Here is a 27,347-nt window from a genome sequence, read left to right as displayed (position 1 = left end):
GCCATTGAAAGACAAAATGCGGCACAATATTAAACCATTAAGTATTCCTCTCATGGTAATGACTGGGTCCCTTTCTCTAAAACTCAGTGTCCACTTGAGTTGCCATAAACTCTACTGATACAGTCTTAGTGTTTCCAGTAAAGAAGCTAAAAATCAGTCTCCACTTGCATTGCCATAAACTGCTGGCACAGCTGGAGTGTTTTACTGTAGTCGCAAAGAGCTCTCAACACAGAGAGCACCTGCAGAGAGGCAGAGAGAAGAGAGAGAGGAGGGGAGATGGTATGGAAAAGAGAGCTATGGTTTCGTTAAATTTATTAGGATCCCCATTAGCTACTGCCCATGTACAGTGACTTGCGAAAATGTTCACCCCCCTTGACATTTTCTTATTTTGTTGCCTTAAAACCTGGAATTAAAATTGTTTTTGGGGGGGGTTTGCCTCATTTGATTTACACGACATGCCTAACACTTTGAAGATGCAACATGTTTTTTTGTTGTGAAACAAAAAAACTGAAAATTTGAGCGTGCATAACTATTCACCCCCCAAAATCAATACTTTATAGAGCCACCTTTTGCAGCAATTACAGCTGCAAGTCTCTTAGGGTATGGCACATCTAGCCACAGGTATTTTTGCCCATTATTCAAGGCAAAACTGATCCAGCTCCTTCAAGTTGAATGGGTTCCGCTGGTGAACAGCAMTCTTTAAGTCATACCACAGATTCTCAATTGGATTGAGGTCTGGGTTTAGACTAGGCCATTCCAAAACATTTAAATGTTTTTAAAATTACAAACTTTTCCAATATACATATTCATATTCTTATATACAGTACAGATAAATTAGATCTTTAGAAAGAGGAGGAGAGGCACTGTGATAGAATATGTTGTTTCTCTGTTTTGTAAAGCTAAACTTGGTGGCAGAGCATTACATGATGACATGGCTCTATACATAACTGAGTGACGCATTAAATTTGTTTTTGGTTTGGGTACCGTGAAGAAACCCATAGTGGCGTGTCTGGTGGGGAATGTACGTTTTTTTAACAGGGAAGATATATTGAGACCTAGGTCTCATTTTCAAATGCGCCCTGTACAATACAACATACACATACACACATACTGTACCAGTAAAAAGTTTGGGCACAGCTACTTATTCAAGGGTTTTTCCTTATTTTTTACTATTTTCTACATTGTAGAATAATAGTGAAGACATCAAAACTATGAAATAACACATGGAATCATGTAGTAGCCAAAAAAGTGGTAAACAAAATATATTTTACATTTGAGATTATTCAAAGTAGCCAACCTTTGCCTTGATGACAGCTTTGCATACTCTTGGCATTCTCTCAACCAGTGTCATGAGGTAGTCACCTGGAATGCATTTCAATTAACATGTGTACCTTGTTAAAAGTTAATTTGTGGAATTTCTTTCCTTCTTAATGCGTTTGAGCCAATCAGTTGTGTTGTGACAAGGTAGGGTTGGCATACAGAAGATAGCCCTATTTGGTAGAAGACCAAGTCCATATTATGGCAAGAACAGCTCAAATAAGCAAAGAGAAATGACAGTCCATCATTACTTTATTTTAAAAATGTATTTCACCTTTATTTAACCAGGTAGGCCAGTTGAGAACAAGTTTAAGACATGAAGGTCAGTCAATCCGGAACATTTCAAGAACTTTGAAAGTTTCTTCAAGTGCAGTTGCATAAACCATCAAGCGCAATGATGAAACTGGCTCTAATGAGGACCGCCATAGGAAAGGAAGACACAGAGTTACCTCTGTTGCAGAGGATAAGTTCATTAGAGTTACCAGCCTTAGAAATCTGCAATTAAAATAAAATAAAATGTTATTTGTCACATGCGCCGAATACAACAGGTGTTGTTTCACCTTACAGTGAAATGCTTACTTACAAGCCCTTAACCAACAATGCAGTTTTAATAAAATAATTAAAGAAAAAAATAATTAAGTAAGAGAGAAGAATAACAAATAATTAAAAAGCAGCAGTAAATAACAATAGCAGGGCTATATTCAGGGAGCAAAGGTGTTGAGGTAATTGATGTAATATGTACATGTAGGTAGAGTTATTAAAGTGACTATATATATACTGTACATACACACACACACTAAAACACAGTCATGGGAAGCACAAATAAATAATAACAAATCACCCGGAAAAACAGTTACAGTCCTTCACAAATAAGTCCCCAATCAATACTTTAAATTGCCCGAATGGCACCAGACAATTGTTCCAACAATACGATGCAGTAAAAATAAATAAAAATATCTAGTTCGGAGGAGACTAGGAACCTCAAGAGTTAACCAATCCTGTGAAGGTGTTAGGCAACTCAGGTGTCTCTACTTTAACAGAAAAGTTAGATAAGATGGAATGAAGTCAGGCCCTGTGTAGAAATCAATGGGTCTTTAGCAAAGTCCAGCCAACCTTTTGATACAGGTTGCAGTGATGAGTGTCAAAACTGTCACCTGTAACAAAACGAAGGCCACCAAGAGTAGTAGCAGCTGCACTTTGACAAATAATATGACCATAATCAAGCACAGATAAAAAGGTTGATTGAATAATCTGCTTCCTATTGCTTAGAGAAAGGCACGGTCTGTTTCTGTAGAAAAGGCCAACTTTAAATCTTAGCTTGTCCGTTTTTAAATGTAATGCAAATAGATTATACAAGTGGTTTGGCATTTTCAACACACGAATGTTTCTTAAAAAGATTACAAGAGAAGAAGTACATTACTCCTCAAACCTCAACCATGAAAGACAGTCATGCATGTTGCTGATGTTACTTCTGTGTGTGCAGTTAAGGGAAAGGTGTGCTGCTTTGTTTTGAGCCAGCTGCATCATTTCTAGGTCTTTCTTTGCTGCACCTGATCATATTACAGTACGACAGTAATTAAGATGGGACTAGATCAACTAGTAAAGTTGATCTTTGTGTCAAAAAACTCAGACTGCATGGTCAAATTGCTACAAAGAAACCACTACTAAAAGACACCAACAAGAAGAAGAGACTTGCCTGGGCCAAGAAACACGAGCAATGGACATTAGATCGGTGGAAATCTGTCCTTTGCTCTGATGAGTCCAAATGAGAGATTTTTGGTTCCAACCGCTGTGTCTTTGTGAGACGCATAGTAGGTGAACGGATGATCTCCACATGTGTGTTTCCCACCGTGAAGCATGGAGGAGGAAGTGTGATGGTGTGGGGGTGCTTTGCTGGTGACACTGTCTGTGATATATTTAGAATTCAAGGCACACTTAACCAGCATGGCTACCACAGCATTCTGCAGCGATACGCCATCCCATCTGGTTTGCGCTTAGTGGGACTATCATTTGTTTTCCAACAGGACAATGACCCAAAACACACCTCCAGGCTGTGTAAGGGCCATTTGGCCAAGAAGGAGAGTGATGGATTGCTGCATCAGATGACCTGGCCTCCACAAATCACCCGACCTAAACCCAGTTGAGATGGTTTGGAATGAGTTGGACCACAGAGTGAATGAAAAGCAGCCAACAAATGCTCAGCATATGTGGGAACTCCTTCAAGACTGTTGGAAAAGCATTCCAGGTGAAGCTGTTTGAGAGAATGCCAGAGTGTGCAAAGTTGTCATCAAGGCAAAGGGTGGCAACTTTGAAGAATCTCAAAAAATATATTTTGATTTGTTTACCACTTTTTTGGTTACTACATGATTCCATATGTGTTATTTCATAGTGTTGATGTCTTAACTATTATTCCACAATGTAGAAAATATTACAAATAAAGAAAAACCCTTGAATGAGTAGGTGTGTCCACACTTTTGACTGGTACTGTATATTACAGGAGGTTTACTTGCCACTGAGCTGCCTRTAAATTACTGTCAAATTCATGGTAACCCCTTTAAAGTGTAGAGAAGACAAAGAGAGACAGAGGGAGAGATAGAGAGGAACAGTGAGGGAGAGGACGTACGGAAAGATGGCTGTGGTGGATGAGACAGTGGAAGTGGGAGAGAGACAGACAGTGAGAGGGAGGTTGCTATAGTTAGAAAGAGTGAAAGTAAAGAGAGTGAGGGGGATGGTGACTTGGCTTTCAGTGGCAAAATTAGAGATGATGTCCACTAGAGCACGCGGAGCTTACTTCTCCAACCCACCCCCTTTCCCCAAACCCTGGAGCATTGCAGATGCAGTGGACCAAACATTAGCAATGGTTCATTGCTAAAATGCCTAGCTGTCTAGACCAGTGGTTCTGAAACTGTGGGTCACGGCAAAGGTMCAGGTGGGTAGCGGGTTGACATTTTGTGTGTTTTTTTGTGTGCTTACCACTCAACTCTTATGGTGGGTCACGACTCAAAAGACACCTCAATTGGATATTACTGTGTTATTTTTTCCTTGTTTTTATTTGCACATTTCTTACTTTTTAACTCTGCATTGTTGTAAATAGGCTTATAAGTAAGCATTTCACTGTAAAGTCTACACCTTTTGTATTTGGCGAAAGTGACAAATTCAATTGATTTGATTTAGTTTCCACGGTTGCTATGTTAATGGTAAAAACGAATGTCACAAGCAAGAGTGGGAAAGAGTCGCCAGAGTAAAAGGAGACCAATCAATCCAGCGAGATTTAATAAGTGACAAATGGATTTTGCAACCCTCAAACACAGGAAATGGATGACTGAAAAGTAGAGATCGTCAGGTGGGCAGGGCATGCACATTGCTAGCCCTTGTGTCCTTAAGAGTACATTCACACAGAAGAGACACTTATTTGTTCACGTTATCTGTGGTTGCTTCCAAGGATGGCTTTGTTTTGCTCTATTAAAAGATCCAGTGGTTTATCTTGGGCAGCGTAGTTCCAGGAAATACTATGCCTTAAAAGCTTTCTGCGGCTATCTCTGACCAAGAAATGATGGATCCACTATCTGTACAGTAAACAATAATCGGAATATGTGTGTATATGTGTGTGCCTGTGTTTATGCATAATGTGAGCGAGTGTGTGTGTGCGTGTGTGCATGCATGCATGCATGCATATGTGAGTGAATGTGTATATATCTTGGTAACTGATTTACCACAGTGGGTGTGTAGACATGGATCATTAGAGAGCTACTTGTCTATCCCCTTGTATGTGCTGTATTATATCATACTATGTAAGTAGGGGCTTACAGAGCAGGGAAGCATACATTCCAGTTTTCTGGTATGACCCTGTCACAATTTAAGTACTGAACTATAAGTGATTGCGTTCCAAGTTCGTAGTTATCAACAGCTCTCTAATCGTTCCAGATGAATCTATCTGCACTCTCCAGTCTCTGCCTCTGGTTTCCCAGCCTGTCAGGTTATAGTTCCCTGTTTATCTGGTTCTCATTTCCTGCTTGTCTAGTATCTAGACAACATTCTCATGGTCTTCCCTGTCTTTGGCTCTATCTCTATCCTTAATGGTTTCAGTGATCTTACCTGTCTCTGGTGCTCTCTCTACCCTGACTGTTCTCCAATGGACTAATTCTCTTTGGCTCCTATCCGACAGTCCGAATGGTCTCCAGTTTACATTTGATTCGTTTAGCAGACACTTTTATCCAGAGCGATTTCAAGTTAGTGCATTCATCTTAAGACCACCACAACCACTCGTCCCCGGCATGCCGGCATGCGCACGGTAGGCGTAAAAGTTGTAAGCAGGAAAGAATCTGGTAAAAATGGGCCTATTTGTAAGGGGGTMATATAAACATTGACAACAAAAACCCACACCCACACATACACCCCCTACTTAGACACAGGCAGTAGTGTTGACACATAACATTGGTAGTACAATACAGCATTTCTCAACCATTTCTGTACCAGTGACTGGTGAGACATGGTCCTCATCTTTTTTTTAACCAGCTCATGTTTAAAACAAATACAATATGTAAAAACACCACTGGAGATGCAACACACCACTATAACTGTAGGCGCATTATAAAAGCCAAGCTAACGACTTAGGCAATATTGCAAATAGTGCCTGTCGTATGTGTTGCTCTGTATCAACCCTTACCCTAAGTGTTAATTCCCACAGCGCTTCAGACTAACATCGTCCCCTGATCTCACTGGTGCCACTAACTTTTACAGTTTGTGGCACTAGTGCATGATTTGGTAAGGTGATTTGGTCGGACCCAAATCATGAGTAATCATCGTATTAAGTTATTCATAGTGCTTAATTAAGTGCAATAAATAGAGGACTGAGGTACTCAATAATTAAGTGGTTTCATCTAACACATCCAATCAGGAATGCATGACTCAAAATATTTTGAGGTGCAACCTTAACCAGTGATTGACATACATTTTGGGTTGATAATTAGACTATAGTTGCTATATTTTACTGTCAAAAGGACTGCAGAATTTCCTGATTTTTTGTTGTTGTTCAATAGAGATTCATTACATACATCGAACTAATATCATAGGCTAATTCATTTAATTTGATTCACAAGTGATAGGCTAATATTGTCACCTATTAGTCTATTCTTGATTTAATCTTGTTTTTGATAAATTCAGCAAAAAATGAAACGTCCTCTCACTGTCAATTGCGTTTATTTTCAGCAAACAAAATTGATTTTTTAAGGTGGCATTAAGGTCACACAAAGGGGATACAGACGGGAAATTTGAGGCATTATCAAGTGATTGTCAAATTGTGAATGAGAGGCTGATGTAGTGTGTACAGCATGAACAAAAAACTAACAGAGCTCACGCCTTTCATGCAACTTTTTCCAAATCATCATTAGTGTCGCATCACGCAGCCTTAGAATGTATAAACATCAAAACATATAGCCCAAAATGTATCACAACTAAAGTTACATAACTAACTAAATTAAGCATATAGGAGTACCTGTTTCTTTGTTAACTGCTCAACACAGCACAGCACAGCACAACACAGCACACATGTGCGCATTCCCTCAAGTCATTTAGAGAAAATATTCTTTCTATTTTATTCAGCTTTGTTCAATTCGATTATTCATACTATAAAATAATGCCCCGAATTCTAAGCTGCTAAATGAACTAGTGTAGCCCACTGCTATATGGAATAGCTAGATCAGGGCTAACATAAGGACAACTCAGAGCATGCTATTCTGAAATAGACAACATTTTCTTTATATCATGTTTCTTTAGACCTGTCTAAAATAAATAATGGATTTATTGTGATGGTGTGGGCTATATTACATGGATTTATTCGACTTTTTAAAATATAGACGWTCCAAAGGTCTGCATCAGTGGCTTGTAGGAAGCCAGGAGATGCTAAATGTGTTTATGTTAATTAACAGTCAATTAACGTGAGACCGGCAGTTATTTGCTTGACAATCACCGGCTGACAGAATATCATGACCGCCACAGCCCTAGTTGTGCAAACCCACAGTTTCATCAGCTGTCCCGGTGGCTGGTCTCAGACGACTCCGCAGGTGAAGAAGCCAGATGTGGAGGTCCTGGGCTTGCGGGCTACACGTTGTCTGCGGCGGCTTATGGTAGAGAAATTAACATTCAATTCTCTGGCAACAGCTCTGGTGGACATTCCCGCAGTCCGCATGCCAACTGCATGCTCCCTCAACACTTGAGACATCTGTGGCATTGTGTTGTGCGACAATTTAAGGTGTTGTGAAACATTTTAGAGTGTATTTTTATATGTCCCCAGCACAAGGTACACCTGTGCAATGATCATTATGTTTAATCAGCTGCTTGATATCCCACCCCTGTCAGGTGGATGGATTATTTTGGCAATGGAGAAATGCTTGCTAAAAGGGATGTAAACAAATTTATGCACAATATTTGRGAGAAATATGTTTTTTGTGCGTATTGAACATTTCTGTGATCTTTTATTTCAACTCATGAAACCAACACTTTACATATTGTATTTATATTTTTGTTCAGTGTATTTAACTATTGAGCAGGCATAGTTTCTGGGTAGAAGCTGTTTAGGGTCCTCCTGTTGGTTCCAGACTTAGTGCATCGGTACCGCTTGCTGTGCGGTAGCAGAGAGAACAGTCTTTGACTTGGGTGGCTGGAGTCTTTGACAATTTTTAGGGCCTTCCTCTGACTGCCTGGTATAGAGGTCCTGGATGGCAGGAGCTGGACCCAGTGATGTGCTTTTCCGTACGCACTACCATCTGTAGCGCCTTGCGGTCGGATGCCAAACAGTTGCCATACCAAGCAGTGACTTGTATTTGGAAGCAGCTACTCTTCCTGGGGTCCAAACACATTAAGGCAGCTACATTACATATAAAACAGCTTCTTATGGATCGGTGTCCCGTCTACGGGACAGTTGTTGCTCAATATGCATAATGTGACTAGAATGTCGTTGTAAACAAGAACCAATTTCCCGGTACATAGAAGTGTCTTAAGAAACCTTAACTGCATTGTCCAATTTACAGTAGTTATTACAGTGAAATAATACCATGCTATTGTTTGAGGAGAGTGCACAACAACAAAACACTTTTATCACTGCGACAGGTTTGATACATTCACATCTGAAGGTAAATCATTTACATGCATTCTGAAATCTTTCTCTGATTTATCATCCTAAGGGTCCCAGAGATAAAATGTAGTGTAGTTTTCTTTGATAAAATCATTTTTCATATCCTAAAAAGGTCCATATATTATGCACGATCGATTATTTTATATCCGCTCGTTCAACTTGCCAAGAAAGAAATCTGTGAAAATCGAATGCTAAATGTTATTTCAACCAGTAAAATTAGGTTTGTATTTATTCCTCAGACACTCTAAAAAGTAACCAGCCTTTGCTATATCATTCTGCATTCAGTATATCCACTGGAAAGCCACTTTAACCAGGAAGACACAACATCATTGCGTTATTTTCAGCAAACTTAACATATTTAAATATTTGTATGAACATAACAAGATTCAACAACTGAGACATAAACTGAACAAGTTCCACAGACATGTGACTAACATAATTGGAATAATGTGTCCCTGAACAAAGGGGGGGTCAAAATCAAAAGTAACAGTCAGTATCTGGTGTGGCCACCAGCTGCATTAAGTACTGCAGTGCATCTCATCCTCATGGACTGCACCAGATTTGCCAGTTCTTGCTGTGAGATGTTACCCCACTCTTCCACCAAGGCACCTGCAAGTTCCCGGACATTTCTGGGGGGGATGGCCCTAGCCCTCACCCTCCGATCCAACAGGTCCCAGATGTGCTCAATGGGATTGAGATCCGGGCTCTTCGCTGGCCATGGCAGAACACTGACATTTCCTGTCTTGCAGGAAATCACACACAGAACGAGCAGTATGGCTGGTGGCATTGTCATGCTGGAGGGTCATGTCAGGATGAGCCTGCAGGAAGGGTACCACATGAGGGAGGAGGATGACTTCCCTGTATTGCACAGAGTTGAGATTGCCTGCAATGACAACAAGCTCAGTCCGATGATGCTGTGACACACCGCCCCAGACCATGACGGACCCTCCACCTCCAAATCGATCCCGCTCCAGAGTACAGGCCTCGGTGTAACGCTCATTCCTTCGACGATAAACGCGAATCCGACCATCACCCCTGGTGAGACAAAACTGCGACTCGTCAGTGAAGAGCACTTTTTGCCAGTCCTGTCTGGTCCAGCGACGGTGGGTTTGTGCCCATAGGCGATGTTGTTGCCGGTGATGTCTGGTGAGGACCTGCCTTTCAACAGGCCTACAAGCCCTCAGTCCAGCCTCTCTCAGCCTATTGCAGACAGTCTGAGCACTGATGGAGGGATTGTGCATTCCTGGTGTAGCTCGGGCAGTTGTTGTTGCCATCCTGTACCTGTCCCGCAGGTGTGATGTTCGGATGTACCGATCATCCTGTGCAGGTGTTGTTACACGTGGTCTGCCACTGCGAGGAAGATCAGCTTTCCGTCCTGTCTCCCTGAAGCGCTGTCTTAGGCGTCTCACAGTACGGACATTGCAATGTATTGCCCTGGACACATCTGCAGTCCTCATGCCTCCTTGCAGGATGCTTAAGGCACATTCACGCAGATGAGCAGGGACCCTGGGCATCTTTCTTTTGGTGTTKTTCAGAGTCAGTAGAAAGGCCTCTTTAGTGTCCTACGTTTTCATAACTGACCTTAATTGCCTACCGTCTGTAAGCTGTTCCACAGGTGCATGTTCATTAATTAATAATGGGAAACAGTGTTTAAACCCTTTACAATGAAGATCTGTGAAGGTATTTGGATTTTGACTAATTATCTTTGAAAGACAGGGTCCTGAAAAAGGGACATTTAATTTTTTGATGAGTTTATATATATATATAATCCCTAATGAAATATGTGTATGAATAGCAAACAAATCACTCGAACACCACAACATGTCAAAGTCAACATACAATACACATTGGGCTCCTGAGTGGCGCAGTGATCTAACACACTGCAGCACCTGGTTCGGATCCAGGCTGCAACACATCAGGCCGTGAATGGGAGTCCCATAGGGCGGCGTACAATTGGCCCAGCATCACCCGGGTTTGACTGGGGTAGGCTTCATTGTAAATAAGAATTTGTACTGATTTGACTCTGTTTAATAAAGGTTAATTTAAAGAAATTGGTACACACACACACACTTCACCACAGTGTTCCCCCTACTCTATATAATATACGTTTATAGATGTGTTTATTTGATGTATTGCTAAAATAATGGTCCAATAAAGTAAGTAATAAACCTGAGTTCTTACTGATTGAAAAAAATATATCTTCAATAGTGGTAAATACTGACTTCAAAGAGATCACATTCAAGTCCTCCATCCCCCACTTAGTCTGACTGCTGCTCTCTCTGGCTCCACAACAAACCCCTGCACGGCCATCTAGAGGTGTGCATACCCAGCCAGCCTACAAGTAGAGGACGGTAAGTGCTTTACAGCAGAAAGAAACGTGGGATTTGGGACCAACAGCACAATCTTGTGTAGAGGGTGTTCTAAATTCTGTAATTGTAAATAGTGTGTACATTTTTTTTTAAACTTTGTGTGTGGTTTGTGGTGTGTTCTCTCATGACGTTAGATCAGTGTTGGCTGCTAACTTGGCCCTTATCTTAAATATTTCACTTCTGTGTTTGGAGATATTGGTTCAGCATTCTTGTCACGTCTCCTGTTAGTACATTTTATGTAGGGAAGCTAATGATCCATCATGTAGGACATTCCTGGGAGTGTGTACACTTATTTATTACCATAGCATTTTTGATTGTTTTCTATAGTTATGTTCTTGAAAATGTATCAATTTACCAATTCGGAAACTTGGGAGGCCACTTGGGTACATTTGGGCAAATCGTGAGGGACACCTGGGTGACTTCATACTAAATGTCATGTAGCTTGCTCATTCTTGAAGTTATCAGTCTGAAACTTTGCACATACACTGTTGCCCTCTTGTGGACACCCTATAAACCACAGCAGCTTCCTAGCTGAATGTGTGGCTTTTCTTTTTCATGTCAAAGATGATGCAACAAAAATAAAAATAGAAAACGTATGTTTTTTTCTTTGTATTATCTTTTACCAGATCTATTGTGTAATGTTCTACTACATCATTCATTTCACATTTCCTCAAACTTCAAAGTGTTTATTTTCAAATGGTATCAAGAATATGCATATCCTTGCTTCAGGTCCTGAGCTACGGGCAGTTAGATTTGGGAATGTAATTTTAGGGTGTGCTATCGCTTGTGTGCATATGCGTGTGTCTGTACCTTTGTGTGTATCTCTTCACAGACCCCGCTGTTCCATAAGGTGTATTTTTTACATGTTTTTAAAAATCTCATTCTACTGCTTGCATCAGTTACCTGATGTGGAATAGAGTTCCATGTAGTCATGGAACTCTATTCTATGACTACTATTCCATGACTACTGTGCTCCTCCCATAGTCTGGATTGTGAAGAGACCTTTGGTGGCATGTCTTGTGGAGTATGCATGGGTGTCCGAGTAGTTTTAAACAGACAGCTCAGTAAAATTCAGCTTGTCAAAAACAAATAGTGATGAAGTCTATCTTTCTTCCACTTTGAGCCATGAGAGATTGACATGCATATCATTAATGTTAGTTCCCGGTGTACATTTAAGGGCCAGCCGTGCTGCCCTGTTCTGAGACAATTGTAGTTTTCCTAAGTCCCTCTTTTTGGCACCTGACCACACGACTGAACAGTAGTCTAGGTGCGACCAAACTAGGGTATGTAGGACCTGCCTTGTTGATAGTGTTAAGAAGGCAGAGCAGCGCTTTATTATGGACAGACTTCTCCCCATCTTAACTTCCCTAGGGTAGGGGGCAGCATTTTCACGTTTGGATGAAAAGCATACCCAAATTCAACTGCCAGTTACTCATCCCCAGGAGATAAGATATGCATATTATTAGTAGATGTGGATAGAAATCACTCTGAAGTTTCTAAAGCTGTTTGAATCATGTCTGTGAGTATAACAGAACTTATTTGGCAGGCGAAACCCCGAGGACAAACCATTCAGATTTTTTTATTTTTTTGAGGTCACTGTCTTTTCAATGAGATTTCATTGGGACACCAGATTTCTAAGCAAATTGCATGCAGTTCCTACGGCTTCCACTAGATGTCAACAGTCCTGAGAAATAGGTTGAGGTTATTCCTTTGTGTAATGAAGAAATACGGCCATCTTGAAGTCGAGGCACTCCAGGTGTCCTGGAGAACAACTCCATAGAACCGTATTTGTTTTGGCGACAGTTTTAGTTTTGCGACGAGACTGTCGCTGAGAAAACAGGGAAGACTGAAGAACTAACACTAATTGCTAATGGCCTTGCAGAGGTGAAGAGCACACCCCCCAGTACTAATTGCTGATTGCCTAAGAGAGGATAAACCACTCCCCCTCCAATACAGCCACGGATTACGAAGACAACAACAGTCGTAAATTGCCCTGCCCCTTAATCCTGGTTAATGTGTCAACAATCATCTACGAGATAATAGCAGTCAGCAGTTCACCCACCAAATAGACTACTTGGAAGGCAGGCAGCACCTAAAATAGATTTCCCTAGCTAGCAAAAAGACAGTACTAGACGACAACAGATTAAGACAAAAACTATACTTATTCGGCTGGTTAACCATAGGTTAACCCAAAAGGATTCTACCTGGAACCAAAAAGGTTTCTTCAAAAGGTTCTCCTATGGGGACAGCCGAAGAACCTTTTAAGGTTCTAGATAGCACCTTTTCTTCTAAGACTGTATGGTTACATGTCTTACAGTGACTGTTTTCTTTCAGTCACTTGTTTCTTCAGAGAACCTTTGTTACATACATAATCCTTTCGGTGGACCAAGACCAATGGTCTTACCTGTCTCTGGTTCTCTGTCTCCAGACGGAGCCTGGCCTCGATGCACCTCCTGGTCTCCAGGAAGGCCTGGCGCTGGGCACGGTCTGACAGGTAGCTGATGAAGATCCCAGCCGTGTTCATACACATGAACAACACTGCCTGGGCCACCACCTGACGGAGACACAGAGAAGAACATTGAACATGGCTAAACAGGCTTATTAGTTGTAACACACATCACTTTTCATGGGGTATGGGTTACAAAAATCCATGTAATGGTGAGGTACACACTCATTGTTGGTTGACAATACAGGCTTCTGATGTTGATCTATGTGCGATCAAAATGTTTTTAACCAATAAAGGTATTTGTTGGAGCATATGAGCGTTTACTTCCAACACTGAAGAAGGCACCATTGCTGCAGCATATGTGCATGCGGGCTCCCGAGTGGCGCAGCAGTCTAAGGCATTGCATCTAAGTGCTAGAGGCCTCACTACAGACCCTGGTTTGATCCTGGGCTGTATAACAACCGGCTGTGATCGGGAGTCCCATAGGTTAGGGGAAGGTTTGGCTGGGGTAGTAAAATAAGAATTTGTTCTTAACTAACTTGCCTAGTTAAACAAAGGTTAAAATTACACTGGTCACAATAAGAAAAAAAAGTATTAGATTAGGCACTGCAAAAATACTTTAGTAATGACGACTAAATTGTTTATTAATGTTGGAGTACCACACCAGTTGGTGTTACCCCTGTCCATAGGCCCTTGGACAGGAAGAGCCATCGTGGAGACCGGGTCATCAATGAGAAGCTATGGAAGGAGGTGAGAACGGTCCACAAGACAACATGAAGCCTTGGACAGAAGGTCCATTGTATCTGGCTGATGGTGAGGCTAAATGACCACACGGATGGAGTGAAGTGCCGCCTGTTTAACCACTCCTATAGGATTCCTTCTGTTATTCTGCCTTCCAAGACCCTTGCTTTTCCTGTCATGTTGGGAATTGATTTCATGTACTTCAGTGGTGTCCAGATTGACAGAGCTCACCCAAAACTGACTTCCCCATCTCTGATGAGGCCATGTGGAAGGCCCAAAAGGATGATCCAGAAGTACAGGCTCTGTACCAGACTATCCTGGAAGATGGAGAACATGCTGCAACATTTCCATGAAGACCCGTTAGCTGGTCATTTCAGCAAGTTCAAAACCTACAAGTGGTTGCAAACACTATTGTACTGGCCAAATCAGAGCCTGGATAAAAAGTCACACATCTGAAACTGTCAGGTTTGTCAAATGAACAAAACAGAAGGACAGAAGGCTGCCGGCAAGTTGCAGCAAACAGTGTTTACCCTGCCTTTGTAAATGTTAAGGAGTAGATTTGATGGGTCCATTTCCTAGAAGCTCGAATCAGAATGTGTACATGCTTGTTTTTGTTGTTTACTTTTCCAAGTGGGTGGATCTTTTTGTCCTTCACCGGGCCACAGCGAGGACAATCTCTAACATCCTCACGAAAGAGATCCTGACACACTGGGGAGCGCCTAATCACATCCTGTCTGACCAAGGTTTCCAATTCCTGAAACAGAAGTTGACCACGGCCTATCACCCACAGACCAACCTCAATGAGATGGTAAATCGAACCTTGAAGATGATGGTTGTAGGGACCCAGCACAAACACTGGGACAATCACCTTCACGAGTTCTGAATTCTTGCTGTGCAAGAGTCCACTGGAGAGCTCAACCTGAGTCGTCCCCTCCAAGGACCCTTGGACATGATGCTACAACCCCAAAAGGTTACTCCGGACTCGGCATGCTATGACCGGATCCAATAACAATTCATAGGATTACCATTCAAAGCCAAGTCTCCGTTGTTCTCTGCTGTTTTTCTCAACTGGAGTTCTAGTGACAGACTCAACTGACTGACAACTTTTACCATAGGGTATTTCATTTGTTTTCCTTGTGATTTACACTGTATCGTGTGGGTTTTTACCAATTTGATGTTACAGTAGGCCTATTGTGAATCCAAATAATGTGTATTGTAGTGTGGCCAGGAGCGTTTATGGTGCTGAGTTTGGTATGGTACTTGTTTTACACACTGTTTATTGAGGACAATTGAGTGACTGAGGTCACTTGGGGTTCACTCAACCATTTACCAGGCTGGACAATTTTTTTAAGCCCGAGGTACGGGACATTTACAAGTGAACCTATTTTTTTGTATTATTTTGAGACTGTGTTGTGACGTTTATTATTTGTGTGATCATTTATTTTGGTAATACAACCAACGCAAAAGAACAGTTGTTTCGAAGTTTATTTCTTTAAATGTTTAAGGGTTTAAGCGAAGCGTATGACTTTTACATAAGTCCTTTGTATTGGTGTAGACTTCCCCGACAGATGAGACCAACTTACAAACAAAAGGAGACATAAAACTATCTCTGGTAGGCACGACCTACCTTGCCCCCCGAACAAACAATAACCTCAAGTGACAATCCTTACAACATTAGCTAAGTAGATAGCTAGTATCAGCTATCGAGCTAATTTTGGTTAAAGAACATTATTTGATCATGCTAGAGAACCAGGCTAGCTATGATACCACAGATGAAAGGGGAATGATACTGTAGCTAGCTAAATACATCAAGCTGACGTGTAATGTTGATTGTTAGGGATGACCAAGCAGGCAACAAGAGACAATTGAGTAGGGTGCAAACAATGTAAGGGTTCTATTCCTCAAATTTGCTAAATGCTAATTATGACGAGAAAATAAATCAAAGTGCTTTATAGATAGACAAAATTGACAAATGAACTGTGATGAAAAAACTGACTGTCCAATAAAGACTCAACTTAAAAAATACCTGTGGTCTGAAGTGCACGAACAGAACGTACATAAACCATAAATCAGCTGACAGGAACGGACGTTACAGCGAGACTATAAGGGGAGTGGCCAGTTCAAATCTCTGTTCCAAGAGAATGCCAAACATCAATTTGAAATACAAACAATAACGATGTAAAGTTTTGATATACTGATCCGGTTTTTAAATACAAAGCAGTATTTTAGCATTAACAGTACACAATATTAATGTATACCATTTACTTGGCTGTTTTAAACTCGACAAGGGAAAAAGATTTTCCCTGGCGGTGAACAGAGGGTTGGCATTTTAAAACACCCCATCCAGAACCACATTTTAACATTGGGAATCAGGTCGGACCTCCTTTACAAGAACACAGCGGCATCCATTCTGCAGACATGGTTCGGGAAACTCTCCTGAGTGTAATGAACACGAGGGGAAACAGAGAGCTGGTTTCAAGCGCAAGGCGCAGCAGGTGTTTGTTGGTAAATGACCACAGGAGGAGGCAGGTAGCTGGGTCCAGGGACAGGCAGAAGGTCATACACAGGGGTCCAAAAACAGTACAACAGTACAGGCAGGGAAAAGACTAGTAACGTCGTCCGGGAGATCAGGCAATAGGTTGATAACAGGAAATCCGACAGGTTAAAGTAAGGGGGGGAATAGCCAAAAGGTGTTGTTAGTGAGGCAGGCCATCATACACGGGAAGATTACATAATGGGACAACCACCGCTCCGACTAGAAGTGTGTCACAAAACAAACAATACCTCACAATGATGGGGTGCAAAGAACTGAACTAAATAGTGTGTGGTGATGACATACAGGTATGTGAACAGGTGATCAGAATTCAGGTGATTGGGATCTGGAGAGTGAGCTGCGTTCAGGGGATCTATGTGTTTGAGATTGTGACCTGGAAAGTGGGCTGGAAAGTGAGCTGCGTTCAGGGGATCTATATGTTTGAGAGTGTGAGATTGAAGCAGACGTTACACTGAGACACAGAGGTAAACAAGACATTGCATATAACTTTGACTGTTTGAGAAAAATACTGGTTAAATTATGTTAGATGATGTTAAATTATACCAGACTGTTACTACATATACAACGGGTGGTTCTAATCCTGAATGCTGATTTCATTAAAACCGCATTCCAGCCGGTGTCTATTGCACAGCACCTGACCAGATGACTCAAAAGTAGTCCACGTGTGACAAAACTAGAGCCTGTAGGTCCTGCCTTGTTGATAGTGTTGTATTATGAATATAGAATAACGTTCTATTCTGTACGTAAAACCAAGACACTCCGTTTGGTGTGGTTAGGTAACACATATTTGTATTTCGATTTATTATGGATCCCCATTAGTTCCTGCCAAGGCAGCAGCTACTCTTCCTGGGATCCAGCAAAATAAAAGCAGTTACACAATTTTAAAAACATTACAATACATTCACAACAGATTTCACAACACATTAAGTGTGTGGCCCCTGGCCCCTACTCTACTACCACATGTCTACAACACAAAATCCATGTGTACGTGTGCGTATGTTATTGTGTGTGTGTGTGTATGCATGTGTCTGTGCCAATGTTTGTGTTGCTTCACAGTCCCCGCTGTTCCAGAAGGTTTATTATTATGTTTTAATCAAATTTTACTGCTTGAATTAGTTACGTGAGGCAAAAAATGAAAGAAGGTTGGTTGGCCAGGGTGGATTGGTGGTAATTTAACACAAACGTATAGCAACCCTAAGGTTGCAAGTTAAAGGACAACTTTAGCATTTTTATTAATTTGCAACTTTTCAACTAATTACTTTTTTTGAGCTACTTTGTAACTACTTAGCATGTTAGCTAACCCTAACCTTAACCCTTTTAACTAACCCTTCATGCTTTAACCTAATTCCTAAACTTAACCCCTAACCCTCGCTAGAATTCGTTTCATATCATACTCTTTGCAAATTCGTAACATATTGTACATTTAGAAAATCCATACAAATCTGTGTACGTTTTGCAAATTTGTAAAATATTGAATGTTTGCTAATTCCTAACATATATGAATTGTAATTCGTAGCATCATACGAAATGGTTGCTGGACATCCACATATTAATACGAAATGCACTCAGACCAGGTTGTACAGGCAGGTATGATGACTAACATGTTTGGCAAGGTAGTCCCAGCACCACTCAACAAAATGCTGATAGGGACAGTATATGTATCGGCTGTGAATGACAGTAGAAGATTAAAGTGTGCACATTGTTATCCAGGAATCCATATTCCTCCTGGAGGAAGCTTTGAATTGGTCATACTACAGAGTGGTATGAGAATAGTGCCATCCTCATGCATCTCACATCTGCCTGTAGTTACACATCTGCCTGCTGGACCCATGGGTTGAGGCAAACTCTGTCATATCCAGGATGGAGTGTACGCCACCCCTCCTGCCACCTGACTTCACGTGTCAATAACCTGCAATACATTACATAGATGGAAGGGACTTCAACACCCACTGGAGACTTGAAGACAGAACCTCACCCAGAGAGCTGTGCATGTCAGTGTCTGGTTAGACAGCCAAATCCTTAGAAATGTGCAAATAGACAAATAGAATACCATGCTACACTGAAGGAAAATATAAATGCAACATCCAACAATTTAAAATATTTTACAGAGTTACAGTTCAAATCAGGAAATCAGTCAAATGAAATACATTCATTAGGCACACATCTATGGATCTATGGATTTCATATGTTGGTCACATATACCTTTTAAAGCCAGGTAGGGGCGTGGTTCAGAAAACCAGTCAGTATCTGATGTGACCACCATTTGGCTAATGCAGCGCGACACATTCCCTTCACATAGAGTTGATCAGGCTGTTGATTGTGGCCTGTGGAGCGTTGTCCCACTCCTCTTCAATGGCTGTGCAAAGTTGCTGGATATTGCCGGGAGCTGGAACACGCTGTTGTACACATCGATCCAGAGCACCCCAAACATGCTCAATGGGCGAGATTTCTGGTGAGTATGCAGATCCTTGAGACATGGGGCCGTGCATTATTATGCTGAAACATGAGGTGATGGCGGCGGATGAATGGCACGTCAACGGGCCTCAGGATCTTGTCACGGTATCTCTGTGCACTCAAATTGCCATTGATAAAATAAAATTGTGTTTGTTGCCCGTAGCTTATGCCTGCAGTGGTCTAAGGCACTGCATCTCAGTGCAAGAGGTGTCACTACAGTCCCTGGTTCGATTCCAGGCTGTATCACATCCGGCCGTGAATGGGAGTCCCATAAGGCGGCGCACAATTGGCACAGCAATGTCCGGGTTTGGCAGGGGTAGGCCGTCAATATAAATAAGAATTTGTTCTTAACTGACTTGCCTAGTTAAATAAAAGGTTACATTTAAAAAAATAAATAAAAAAAAAACATACCATAACCCCCCACCACCAACGTCTGCCACCTGCCTGATACAGTTGAAACCGGGATATATCCATGACCAGCACACTTCTCCAGTGTGCCAGTGGCCATCGAAGGTGAGCATTTGTCCACTGAAGTCAGTTACGACGCCAAACTGCAGTCAGGTAAAGACCCTGGTGAGGACGAGCACGCAGATGAGCTTCACTGAGACGGTTTCTGACAGTCTGTGCAGAAATTAGTAGGTAGTGCAAACCCACAGTTTCATCAGCTGTCCGGGTGGCTGGTCTCAGACGATCCCACAGGTGAAGAAGCCAGATGTGGAGGTCATGAGCTGGTCTGGTCTGTGGTTATGAGGCCGGTTGTACGTACTGCCAAAAACGACAGAAAATAACATGAAATTCTCCGGGAAGAGCGTTGGAGGATATTCCGGTGTCAGCATACCAATTGCACACTCCCTGAGACATCTGTGGCATTGTGTCCTGTGACAAAACTGCACATTTTAGAGTGGCCTTTTACTGTCTCTAACACAAGTTGCACCTGTGTAATGATCATGCTGTTTAATCAGCTTCTTGATATGCCACAACTGTCAGGTGGATGGATTAGCTTGACAAGGGAGAAACACTCACTAACAGGAATGTAAACAAATTTGTGCCCCAAAAAATTGAGAAATAAGCTTTTTGGGAACATTGGGAACATTTCTGGGATCTTTCATCCCCCTTTTAGCGAGGGTCTGAATACTTATGTAAATAAGATATTTGATTGTTTTACTTTTTTATTTTTTGCTAACATTTCTGAAAAGCAGTTTTTCTTTGTCATTATGGGATATTGTATGTAGATTGATGAGGAAACAAAATAATTTAATGCATTTTTAAATAAGGTTGTAGTGTAACAAAATGTGGAAAAAGTGAATTGGTCTGAATACTTTCTGAATRMACTGTAAGCCAGATAGGCCTACCACGTACATGCCCTTCAAAGATGGCGCYGACAGCTCTGCTACTAGCTCTTAAGCAACCTTGAAGAATTGTCTTATTTCTTACATTATTAGCCCAGACTTTTTTTTGCATTGTTATATACAGCCAGAAATTACTTTTGGATACAAAGTGGCGGTAACTCAACCAGAAATACCAATGTCCTGAATTGGATGAATTGGATCCGGAGAAGAGGTATTCGGAGTGGACTTCTAGTCCGACTCAGGAGGCATGCACATCATCCACCGCTTCTGAGTATATTACTCACTAATGTTCGGTTACTGGACAATAAAGTAGACGAGCTCAGGGCGAGGATCGCCTTCCAGAGACATCAGGGACTGTAACATACTCTGTTTCACGGAATCATGGCTTTCTCCGGATATACTGTCCCCATCCACACAGTCAGCTGGGTTCTCATTTAGGAATAAAGAACTCCCCGGGAAGAAGAAAGGCGGTGGTGTATGTTTCATGATTAATTACTCATGGTGTGATTGTGATAACTTACAGGAACTCAAGTCCTTTTGTTCACCCAACCTAGAATGCCTCACAATCCAATGCCAACCGTTTTAACTCTCAAGAGAATTCTGTTCGGGGGCCCTGGTGAGCAGCAACATGTGAAGACGCGTTTTCTCGGTGCTCCGATCCAGGGTGAACAATTTACTATTAACACTTGACCAACACCTCCCCCACCATGTTAATTTTGTAACATTTCATTTGAAATCGAACCCAATTTACTAATCTGACTTTTTTTTCAGACATTTTTGGCCTTTTAATCGTAAAATATCGAGACAACAACGGCCGCGGGCCACAAAGGAGCAGGCCTCTGCTGAAGCCTCGGGCTCACCTGACACGGACTCTGATCCCCGCGACCTAGACATGGCAATGGCGGCTATTATTAAATCTGAACAGACTTTGCTGGCTAAGGTGGAGTCACTATCCACACAAATAGCTATTCTCGCCACCAAGGTCAACATAAAGATTGACTCCATTAATGAAAATATGGCGAGACATGACACCCGTCTGACTAGCCTGGAAGATGGGGCAAGTATTACTCTGACAAAGTGGTGACATTGGACGAGCAAGTCACCTGGCTGTCATCAGATGTCGTCAAACTCACCTCCAAGGTTGAGGACCTCAAGAACAGACAGCCCCGGGGGAACGGTCACATTTTTGACGTGAGAGAGGGACTCGAGACCGTAGGCAGAATGCAACCTACCCTGTCCATAGCTAAACTGCCACAGGAAATTCTAGGCCTCGATCATGCCCCCACCCTTGACCGTGCGCACAGAAGCATACAGTCCGCACCGAAGAATGGGGAGCTGCCCAGACCCATAGTAGTTCTATTCCACTACCTTCAGGAGAAGGAGGATGACTTCCGTAAGGCAAAGAGAGCGGCTCCCATCACCCACGACAGCCAGAATATTCGCATTTACCTGGTCTACATGGCGGCAGTCATGAAGAAGAGGTTCGCCTTCAACGAGGTGAGGGGGCTCCTACACCGCTGTCTGGACAGCAAGTTCAGCATTCTTTACCCAGCTATACTGAAGGACCATGGTGCTTGGTTGCGGATGGCACGGGTTTGCAGTTTGTATAGCCGAGCGAACACTGCAGGACGGGTATTAATTATCAAGAATTTAATGGTAATTTTTCGGTGTTCTGGCTTGTTAGGATTTTCAAAAGAAGGTTACATTAATACAAATGTTCAATTTACTGGGTTTGTTTTCCTATATACTTAATTAAATGTTTTTAAAGTATATATATACACATTTACACAGTTGAAGTCGGAATTTTACATACACTTAGGTTGGAGTCATTAAAACTCGTTTTTCAACCACTCCACTAATTTCTTGCTAACAAACTATAGTTTTGGCAAGTCGATTATGACATCTACTTTGTGCATGACACAAATCATTTTTCCAACAATTGTTTACAGACAAATTATTTCACTTATAACTCACTGTATCACAATTCCAGTGGGACAGAAGTTTACATACACTAAGTTAACTGTGCCTTTAAACAGCTTGGAAAATTCCAGAAAATGATGTCATGGCTTTAGAAGCTTCTAATAGGCCAATTGACATCATTTGAGTCAATTGGAGGTGTACCTGTGGACGCATTTCACGGCCTACCTTCAAACTCATTGCCTCTTTGCTTGACATCATGGGAAAATCAAAAGAAATCAGCCAAGACCTCAGAAACTAAATTGTAGACCTCCACAAGTCTGGTTCATCCTCGGGAGCAATTTCCAAACGCCTGAGGGTACCACGTTCATCTGTACAAACAATAGTACGCAAGTATAAACACCATGGGACCACGCAGCCATCATACCGCTGAGGAAGGAGACGCATTTTTTTGCCTAGAGATGAACGTACTGTTTTGCGAAAAGTGCAAATCAATCCCAGAACAACAGCAAAGGACATGGTGAAGATGCTGGAGGAAACCGGTACAAATGTATCTATATCCACAGTAAAACGAGTCCTATATCGGCATAACCTGAAAGGCCGCTCAGCAAGGAAGAAGCCACTGCTCCAAACCCACCATAAAAAAGCCAGGCTACGGTATGCAACTGCACATGGGGACAAAGATCGTACTTTTTGGAGAAATGTCCTCTGGTCTGATGAAACAAAAATAGAACTGTTTGGCCAGAATGACCATCCTTATGTTTGGAGCAAAAAGGGGGAGGCTTGCAAGCCGAAGAACACCATCCCAACAGTGAAGCACGAGGGTGGCAGCATCATGTTGTGGAGGTGCTTTGCTGCAGGGGGGACTGGTGCACTTCACAATATAGATGGCATCATGAGGGAGGAAAATGAAGTGGATGTATTGAAGCAACATCTCAAGACATCAGTCAAGAAGTTAAAGCTTGGTCGCAAATGGGTCTTCCAAATGGACAATGACCCCAAGCATACTTCCAAAGTTGTGGCAAAATGGCTTAAGAACAACAAAGTCAAGGTATTGGAGTGGCCATCACAAAGCCCAGGCCTCAATCCCGTAGAAAATGTGTGGGCAAAAGTGAAAAAGTGTGTACGATCAAGGAGGCCTACAAACCTTACTCAGTTACACCAGCTCTGTCACGAGGAATAGGCCAAAATTCACCCAGCTTATTGTGGAAAGCTTGTGGAAGGCTACCCAAAACGTTTGACCCAAGTTAAACAATTTAAAGGCAATGCTACCAAATACTTATTGAGTGTAGGTAAACCTCTGACCCACTGGGAATATGAGGAAAGAAATAAAAGCTGAAATAAGTAATTCTCTCGACTATTATTCTGACATTTCACATTCTTGAAATAAAGTGGTGATCCTAACTGACCTAAGACAGGGAATTTTTACAAGGATTAAATTCAGGAATTGTGAAAAACTGAATATAAATGTATTTGGCTAAGGTGTATAATTTTTTCCCCCAAGTGGTTGGGGGAGAGGGGGTCGGGGGGAGAGGGGGGAACATATACCTATACTTCCTTTTGTATATATTGATTATATATACACTGCTCAAAAAAATAAAGGGAACACTTAAACAACACAATGTAACTCCAAGTCAATCACACTTCTGTGAAATCAAACTGTCCACTTAGGAAGCAACACTGATTGCTCAGAAGCGGTGGATGATGGCATGCCTCCTGAGTCGGACTAGAAGTCCACTCCGAATACCTCTTCTCCGGATCCAATTCATCCAATTCAGGACATTGGTATTTCTGGTTGAGTTACGCCACTTTGTATCCAAAAGTAATTTCTGGCTGTATATAACAATGCAAAAAAAAGTCTGGGCTAATAATGTAAGAAATAAGACAATTCTTCAAGGTTGCTTAAGAGCTAGTAGCAGAGCTGTCGCGCCATCTTTGAAGGGCATGTACGTGGTAGCCTATCTGGCTTACAGTCATTCAGAAAGTATTCAGACCAATTCACTTTTTCCACATTTTGTTACACTACACCCTTATTTAAAAATGCATTAAATTATTTTTGTTCCTCATCAATCTACATACAATATCCATAATGACAAAGAAAAACTGCTTTTCAGAAATGTTAGCAAAAAATAAAAAAGTAAAACAATCAAATATCTTATTTACATAAGTATTCAGACCCTCGCTAAAAGGGGGATGAAAGATCCCAGAAATGTTCCCAATGTTCCCAAAAAGCTTATTTCTCAATTTTTTGGGGCACAAATTTGTTTACATTCCTGTTAGTGAGTGTTTCTCCCTTGTCAAGCTAATCCATCCACCTGACAGTTGTGGCATATCAAGAAGCTGATTAAACAGCATGATCATTACACAGGTGCAACTTGTGTTAGAGACAGTAAAAGGCCACTCTAAAATGTGCAGTTTTGTCACAGGACACAATGCCACAGATGTCTCAGGGAGTGTGCAATTGGTATGCTGACACCGGAATATCCTCCAACGCTCTTCCCGGAGAATTTCATGTTATTTTCTGTCGTTTTTGGCAGTACGTACAACCGGCCTCATAACCACAGACCAGACCAGCTCATGACCTCCACATCTGGCTTCTTCACCTGTGGGATCGTCTGAGACCAGCACCCGGACAGCTGATGAACTGTGGGTTTGCACTACCTACTAATTTCTGCACAGACTGTCAGAAACCGTCTCAGTGAAGCTCATCTGCGTGCTCGTCCTCACCAGGGTCTTTACCTGACTGCAGTTTGGCGTCGTAACTGACTTCAGTGGACAAATGCTCACCTTCGATGGCCACTGGCACACTGGAGAAGTGTGCTGGTCATGGATATATCCCGGTTTCAACTGTATCAGGCAGGTGGCAGACGTTGGTGGTGGGGGTTATGGTATGTTTTTTTTTTTATTTTTTTAAATGTAACCTTTTATTTAACTAGGCAAGTCAGTTAAGACAAATTCTTATTTATATTGACGGCCTACCCCTGCCAAACCCGGACATTGCTGTGCCAATTGTGCGCCGCCTTATGGACTCCCATTCACGGCCGGATGTGATACAGCCTGGAATCGAACCAGGGACTGTAGTGAACACCTCTTGCACTGAGATGCAGTGCTTAGACCACTGCAGGCATAAGCTACGGGCAAAACACAATTTTATTTTATCAATGGCAATTTGAGTGCACAGAGATACCGTGACAGATCCTGAGGCCCGTTGACGTGCCATTCATCCATCTCAGCTGCTGCGATCGATGATGCTGTTGTATCGATGTACAAAGCGTGTTCCAGCTCCGGCAATATCCAGCAACTTTGCACAGCCATTGAAGAGGAGTGGGACAACGCTCCACAGGCCACAATCAACAGCCTGATCAACTCTATGTGAAGGGAATGTGTCGCGCTGCATTAGCCAAATGGTGGTCACATCAGATACTGACTGGTTTTCTGAACCACGCCCTACCTGGCTTTAAAAGGTATATGTGACAACATATGAAATCCATAGATCCCATAGATGTGTGCCTAATGAATGTATTTCATTTGACTGATTTCTGATTTGAACTGTAACTCTGTAAAAATATTTTAAATTGTTGGATGTTGCATTTATATTTTCCTTCAGTGTAGCATGGTATTCTATTTGTCTATTTGCACATTTCTAAGGATTTGGCTGTCTAACCAGACACTGACATGCACAGCTCTCTGGGTGAGTTCTGTCTTCAAGTCTCCAGTGGGTGTTGAAGTCCCTTCCATCTATGAATGTATTGCAGGTTATTGACACGTGAAGTCAGGTGGCAGAGGGGTGGCGTACACTCCATCCTGGATATGACAGAGTTTGCCTCAACCCATGGGTCCAGCAGGCAGATGTGTAACTACAGGCAGATGTGAGATGCATGAGGATGGCACTATTCTCATACCATCTGTAGTATGACCAATTCAAAGCTTCCTCCAGGAGGAATATGGATTCCTGGATAACAATGTGCACCACTTTAATCTTCTACTGTCCATTCACAGCCGATACATATACTGTCCCTATCAGCATTTTTTGAGTGGTGCTGGGACTACCCTTGCCAAACATGTTAGTCATCATACCTGCCTGTAACACCTGGTCTGAGTGCATTTTCGTATTAATATTGTGGATGTCCAGCAACCATTCGTATGATGCTACGAATTAACAATTCATATATGTTAGGAATTAGCAAACTTCAATATTTTACAAATTTGCAAAACGTACACAGATTTGTATGGATTTTCTAAATGTACAATATGTTACGAATTTGCAAAGAAGTATGATATGAAACGAATTCTAGCGGGGGTTAAGGGGTTAAGTTTTAGGAATTAGGTTAAAGCATGAAGGGTTAGTTAAAAGGGTTAAGGTTAGGTTAGCTAACATGCTAAGTAGTTACAAAGTAGCTCAAAAAAGTAATTAGTTGAAAAGTTGCAAATTAATAAAAATGCTAAATTGTCCTTTAACATTGCAACCTAGGGTTGCTATAATCGTTTGTGTTAAATATAACACAATCCCCTGCTGGCAAACCACCTTCTTTCATTTTTTGCCTCACGTAACTAATTCAAGCAGTAAAATTTGATTAAACACATAATAATAAACTTCTGGAACAGCGGGGACTGGTGAAGAACACAAACATTGGCACAGCCACATGCATAACAACACACACACAGTCAATAACATACGCACACGTACACATGGATTTTCGTGTTGTAAGACATGTGGTAGTAGAGTAGGGGCCAGGGGCCACACTTATGTGTTGTGAAATCTGTTGTGAATGTATTGTAATGTTTTTACCAATTGTGGTAACTGCTTTATTTTGCTGGATCCAGGAATGAGTAGGTGCTGCCTTGGCACGGAACTAATGGGGACTTCATAATAAATCGAAGATACAAATACTGTGTTACCTAACCACCTAACGGAAGTGTCTTGGTTTTTACGTACAGAATAGAAACGTTATTCTATATATCATAATACAACACTTATCATCAAGGCAGGACCTACAGGCTCTAGTTTTGTCACACGTGAACTACTTTTGAGTCATCTGGTCAGGTGCTGTGGCAAAGGACACCGGCT

General features: G+C 41.8%; 1 protein-coding gene across 3 annotated transcripts in view; it reads right to left on the bottom strand.

Annotated features, from left to right (window-relative positions):
* Positions 1-27,347, bottom strand: part of adcy8 (adenylate cyclase 8 (brain)) — a 198,123-nt gene that overhangs the window by 114,580 nt on the left and 56,196 nt on the right. For all 3 annotated transcript variants that reach the window (XM_023977858.2, XM_023977855.2, XM_023977857.2), the window contains exon 2: positions 13,223-13,372. In XM_023977858.2, coding sequence (XP_023833626.1) covers positions 13,223-13,372 — 150 coding nt within the window. The remainder of the gene's footprint in view (positions 1-13,222; positions 13,373-27,347) is intronic.

Source organism: Salvelinus sp. IW2-2015, linkage group LG32 (genome assembly GCF_002910315.2).
Source record: "Salvelinus sp. IW2-2015 linkage group LG32, ASM291031v2, whole genome shotgun sequence".
NCBI classification, from domain to species: domain Eukaryota; kingdom Metazoa; phylum Chordata; class Actinopteri; order Salmoniformes; family Salmonidae; genus Salvelinus; species Salvelinus sp. IW2-2015.
The sequence above is the reverse complement of the archived record's forward strand: the minus strand, read 5'-3'. Positions and strand labels throughout refer to the sequence as shown.